This window comes from Rhipicephalus sanguineus, chromosome 11, assembly GCF_013339695.2.
Source record: "Rhipicephalus sanguineus isolate Rsan-2018 chromosome 11, BIME_Rsan_1.4, whole genome shotgun sequence".
In the NCBI taxonomy this organism is placed as follows: Eukaryota; Metazoa; Arthropoda; class Arachnida; order Ixodida; family Ixodidae; genus Rhipicephalus; species Rhipicephalus sanguineus.
Genome location: NC_051186.1, coordinates 98,209,372 through 98,215,371, shown reverse-complemented (window position 1 = coordinate 98,215,371; position 6,000 = coordinate 98,209,372). Strand labels below are relative to the sequence as shown.

The 6,000-nt window shown below is 49.1% G+C and overlaps 2 protein-coding genes across 2 annotated transcripts in view; both read left to right on the top strand.

Annotated features, from left to right (window-relative positions):
* The window catches only part of LOC119375261 (renin-1-like), a 9,416-nt gene extending 8,169 nt beyond the window's left edge, over window positions 1–1,247 (top strand). The window contains 1 exon segment of the mRNA XM_049411216.1: window positions 1,176–1,247. Within this exon segment, the coding sequence (XP_049267173.1) occupies window positions 1,176–1,247 (72 nt within the window).
* LOC119374550 (sulfotransferase ssu-1) overlaps window positions 1–6,000 on the top strand; it is a 459,957-nt gene that overhangs the window by 41,833 nt on the left and 412,124 nt on the right. The gene's annotated exons all lie outside the window — the stretch shown is intronic.

The following is a 6,000-nucleotide window of genomic DNA, read 5'->3' as shown; positions in this document are numbered from 1 at the left end:
TCGCAAGGGCCTAGATATTCGCCAGGCATTCCTATTCGGTGACACTGTAATTGGTCTCGGTTTCAGTAAGCGTATGCCTTGCATATGCCACGACATATTCAGGGAACCCTGGTTACCGCTGTGTAATGGCAGCGCCGAGGCTAACAGCGCTGGCGACTGTGTGTACCTCTGTAGGAGCCGCAGTGTCATTGCAGCCTAATATGGGAGAAGACGTCAACAAATGACGGAGCTTTGCGAAAGCGCCGTCGCACTCTGATGGCCTCTCACGACTCTGACGTCGCATTCTGACGAATGGAGGGATCCCTTACTTCCGAGGAGCTTCGGCAGCAGCGATATCATAGTTACGAAGTTTCGAATGAAGCGGCGAAAGCAGGAACACAGTTCTACGATACCGCGCAGTTCTTTGACGGACGTAGGTTTGGAGAACTTGTTCACGACCCGAAGTTTGGTTGGACCGGAGAGAATTCCGTCCTTGGGAATGACGTAGCCGAGTATTGTCAACTGTCGTACTGCAAATTGGCACTTCTTTTGATTCAGTTTTTCATTCCAACGCGTGAAAACATGCCGCAGGCGTTGACGATGCATGGAGAATTCCCAAGAGCAAACGACGACATCGTCTACGTAGCACAATCACGTGTGCCATTCAGGTTGCCCAGAACGGTATCCATCATGCGTTCAGAGGTTGCGGGCGGATCACACAGCCCAAACGGCATGACGTTGAATTCGTACAAGCCGTCGGTCGTGACAAAAGCGGTCTTCGGTCGAGCGTCATCAGCCATGGGTACTTGGCAGTACCCTGAGCGCAAATCTCGAGGCGAAAAGATTTATGCTCCTTGCATGCAGTCAATCACGTCGTCTATTCTCAGTAGTGGATACACGTCCCTACGAGTGATCTTGTATAGTTGTCGCTAGTCCACACAGAACCGCACAGAACCGTCCCTCTTCGCAACAAGGACGACAGGCGACGCCCAGGGGCTGTTAGAAGGTCGAATAACATCGCTTCGAAGCATGTCGTCGACTTGCTCGTTGATTGCACGGCTTTCTGTGGGAGATACACGATATGTACGTTGCCAGAGTAGTGGTTCGGCGCCAGTGTCGATGCGATGCGTAAGAGCGGTCGTGCGGCCGAGAGAAGTTTGAGCGACATCACAAAAATAACGAAATTCTTCCTACAGGCACAGAAGCCGAGAATGCCGGACCTGCGTAAGGTTCTCAGCAATGGAAGAACCAAATACATGAGCGGGTGATGAACCACATGTGGAAACAGCACTGAGCGTACTGGAACTGCACTGAGCGTACTGGAAGACGCCGATAACTTGTGCATCTTCAATCCGTTCCATTCCTCCGAGAGATTCCCATCGCACTGACGTAACATTGTAGGGATGGGTTGATAACAAAAATAGAGATGCTGCCCTAAGTGACTTGCATGGTCGCGAGAGGCACCAGCAAGCCTTTCCTCGTGCAAACACGCCCAGATGGCGAGATGAGTTGAAAGGTGCCGAAGAGACTGGTGCAGCAGACTGACACCGCCGTTGACGAGTTTGCAGACACTTTTTTTCCGGCTTTCATGGGCGCGGATGCATGTTGATAGAAGAGCCGTCATTCCACTCAGCAGCGCCACTCCTACCCTCCTAACGGCTTTAAGAGAAGGGAGGGGGGCTTCGTGTTTCTCCCCCTATTGTCACGCAATATGATTCACCTGACAACGGTAATGTTGCGCTTCATCAACATCGGTGTTCTGAGCCCAAAAATCTTTGGGCGCCCGTTCACAGCAGTGTTTTAACTGCGCGCTGGAACGATGATGTGAAACATCACTGAGGGTTTCGTGGGCCAAAGTCGGGACGTTTTGCGGCGCTTGCGGCATACGCGATAGAACTATGCAAGAACTCCGTGCCTTCGTTTCGAAAGCCAAGTTGCAAAGTGCTTGACAATTTTCTCATATGTTTTTTTAAGTGTAGTAATGCTATAATCTCCTTTAAAATAAATATGCACTCTCTTCTGAACCAGGATATCGGTGAAAGTTTTAACGAAAGGCCTACTGGAACGACGTTAGCGTTAGTTCTATCCGCCACAGCGTAACCAAGTTGCACCATTGACCTTTGTCGCGTTTTAGATATTCGTCCTGTCGAATTATTCGATTAAGTATTATTCGATTCGAATTCGAAACTCGAATATTTGCAAACCCCTAGGTTCAACCTTCTTTAGGTGCACTCCTTCTTTTCTGCTCATGATCGAGTAGTCAGCCATGTGTTCAATAACGCACTAACATCGTGGCGGCCGTCGAGCCACGCAAGTATGTAGAAGAAAGTCGACATCAGGATTCAGTTGCTGTCCTCGTTGAATCGCTGCTGGTCTGCGTTCGCCTCAATAGGAGGCCTTGCTCGCGTCGATGTTTAGCGGCATTGCCCTGCGGGTCACTGCTTTTAGCTTTCCTATCAAGCGCTTCTGGGCTGCTGTGGTATTTTGCCAAACCTCGGCCTTGGTCAGTTAACGGCGAAACCCTGGAGTTCAAAGTCGCGAGACAGTAACTCCCGGTATATATGTCCAGCTTCACCTGGTAATAGCGCAGTGGTCTCCAGTCTCCAGTGCAGGATCGGTTGTACTGAGGAAAGTGTTTTTTTCTGTTGCTCAGTTTTTATTTTGCGTAACCATTCTTTTATGTCCTTTTTTCGCTGTAGTCCTTATAGAGATGGAGTAGTTGAGGTAATATAGACCTCAAGCCCTCCACAGCAAGCCAGTTAAAACAGAACAAACATTGTGAGACCTACCGTGTGCGAAGCGCGGTGTGGCAGGAATATAACGACGTGGCATGCACGCTGCGACTCCGGCGGACCATACGGGGTGGCATAACATGAAAACGGAACTTGCAGAGCCTGTTGCACCGCGTTTCTGATAATGCTGGAGCTCGATCATGCAGTTGGTCGAGCCGGGCAATGAATCCTTTGTAGCTCATCTCGCACCCCTTATCGGATGAGGTTGCCGAATAATTCGCTATCTAATACAACTTCTGGCCGATCCGGTCTGGCCCATCGATGAAGCAACGCTGACTGGCCTGTGGCATACAGCCGAACCCTACTGTAGCTCTTTCGCGATTTTCGTGGCTTCGGTCAAAATCTCAGCCAAAGACTTCGGGGGCCTTCGAACACAGCGTGCCAAAAACTGCTGTTTAACCATTCGAATTAGGTGCCAGAGGTTCTTCTATTCTGCTATGTCCCACGTCCAGCTTGACAAGAGGATCGTCATGCCCTCAAATTACATCATTACAATTTCATTCTGCAGTGCGATACGTGACTGAACAGCCCTCTCTGATATCTTCACAGCGGTCGGTATTGAAGTAAATTCTAAGGAGTTGACAGCGAAAGACGCTCCACGACAGGTAAGGCTAACGGTTCTTGTGCAAATGTACAAGCGTCATCCTCCAGACTGTAGTACAGATTCCTCAGCCTGTTGGTGTCGCTCCACCTGTTGAAATCAGCGACTCGTTCTAACTCACTGAACCAGTTCACGATGTTAGGAGGAACCATGGAGCCCAGTTCCTACTCGTGGCTTGTGCAGCGCAAAAGGAGTAGTTTTACCCCGTTCTGTAACGTTCTGGCACGTCGACAGGGTTAGCTCGGGAAAAATGCACACTGGCGGTAATCCTCGAATTATTCGGCTGGCCCAGTAAACATATGCTCTCACTGCTTTTACAGGGCCCCATCCATGCGTTATGGAATATTGATTGGACTTACCCAGCACCTCCATCAGTTTTTAACGTTTGCGGATCAGAAATAGGTGTGCGGATAAAAAAATTGTGCAGTCGCACTCAACGTGAAAGCTGTAGAAAGTGCAAAGCAGCGATTCACCAGCGACGAACTCGAAAAGCGTGTGTGTGGGGGCAGGTGGTTAGTTGGTATGACATTAATATGTGAACTTGAACTGCGCTTGGACGAGACACCAGAATATAAGTGCATAGGACGAGCGCAGCCTGTGATCATCGCTGGAGGATCTGCGTTTCTTCAGCGACGCTCGTGTTCAGGGGCAAGCCTGCCCTGATCTTCTAGCCGTGCAGCTTGCTAGGCCTTCATGGCGGTAAAGGAAGTCTGCATTTGTGACGCACTGACGCCCTCTCCCCTCCTCATTTCCCGCCTCCTCTCTCTTACATTAGTCCCACTTAGGCGCATTTCACTTTCCCGTTCAATTGGTATACTCTGATATACACGGCTATGCTAAGCTCTCCCGTCCTCCTGACCCTCACATCTCTTTACCGCACCCTTACCATAAGATACTATACATGGCTATGCTTTACAAGATTTTTCGGGCGTGGTGCCATACATGGCTGTGCTATGTTTTGCCGCGCCCCGCCACGGTGGTCTAGTGGTTATGGCACTCGACTGCTTACCCGAAGGTCGCGGGATCGAATCCCGGCCGCGGCGGCTGCATTTTCGATGGAGGCGAAAATGTTTGAGGCCCGTGTACTTAGATTTAGGTGCACGTTAAAGAACCCCAGGTGGTCGAAATATCCGGAGCCCTCCACTACGGCGTCTCTCATAATCATTTCGTGGTTTTGGGACGTTAAACCCCAGATGTTATTATTATATGTTTTGCCGAGGGTAGCGATGCGGGCTTGTTGGTCTGTCATGTGTGTCTTCTTCCCTTCGTCCTTGTCTTTTCGCGCACACATCCGAGTATGTTTTGGCCTCTCATTTTCCTTCTGCTCACCCTCCCTTCCCATTCAAACCCTTTGCCATACGTGGCTATGCTATACATAGATTTGCGCGCATCACGCCGTAAATAGCAGATTTGCTATGCCCTCTGTCTTCCACCTTTCGATCCTCTTACCCTGACTTCTCTTACCCGGCACCTTGCTATACACGGCTACCCTATACATGGTTCTGCCTGCCTAATGCCATGCATTACCATACTATGCTTTACCCTCTCTCTTCCTCCTTACCCTCTTAACACTCCTCGTTACCCTCACTTTCGATTCCGGCCCCTTGCTATACAACGCTATGCTTTACATGGTTTTGCCTGCCTAATGTCATACGTGGCTATGCCATGGTTTACGCTCTCCCTTCCTCCTTGCCATATTCCTCACCCCCACATTATTCATCATCACCCTCAACCTACTTTCCTGCCTTTGATATGCATGGATACGCTATACATAGTTTAATTTTCTTGCGTACGTACTGCCAAACGGTGACATAAGATGAGAGCATCCTTTGACAGCATAATCTCTTCCTCCTTTCCCTCCTTCTCACTCAAATTTATCCTCCTGAGACTCACTTCCCTGTGCCGCCCGCTTACTACACATGATTATGCTACAGATGACAATGTTATACGTGGTTCTACCTGCGTTATGCCAAGCGACGACAGCATACGACAGCTCGGGCCCCTAAAGTCCTCGGCAATTAACCCTTTCGTCCCTGGCATCGTCAGTTGATGACACCATACAAAATTTCCCCTAGAACCTTGGAAACGAAATAATACTGTCAATTCTTTGAGCAAGATTTCTTCAATAAACCCCACTGCGACCATTGTGGTACTTTTGTGGCACAAAATTGCCACAAAAGTGCCAATGGTCTCCACTGCGACAATTGTGCCACAATCCCCACTCTGACCGTTGTGGTACTTTTGCTGAGTTCGAAGCAACAGAGAAGAAGGAGCTTGACCGAAGTCATGGGTCACGCCGACTTGTGTAATGTGAGGCGGGTAAGCATCGTTTTCGGGGTGCAGTCCCGAAGTTGATTCAACGACTTCCACATTGCCAAATATGGAGTTGGTCCAAATTTTGTGTACTCTGGAGAGTAGCAGGAATGAAGAACACGGTTTTCTCATTTCATGGCAACTGAGCCCTGATGACGTAATTTGATGCCATGTCTGCAAATCCAAAAATACCCCTACAACTGGCTCAATTTTGTTTGCGGTCTTCTGAGGTCCTAACTATTAGAACAGCACGTACACAATTATCCGACATGAAGAAAAATTTCAGGGCTAAAAAGGTTAAGATGTTTCATGTAA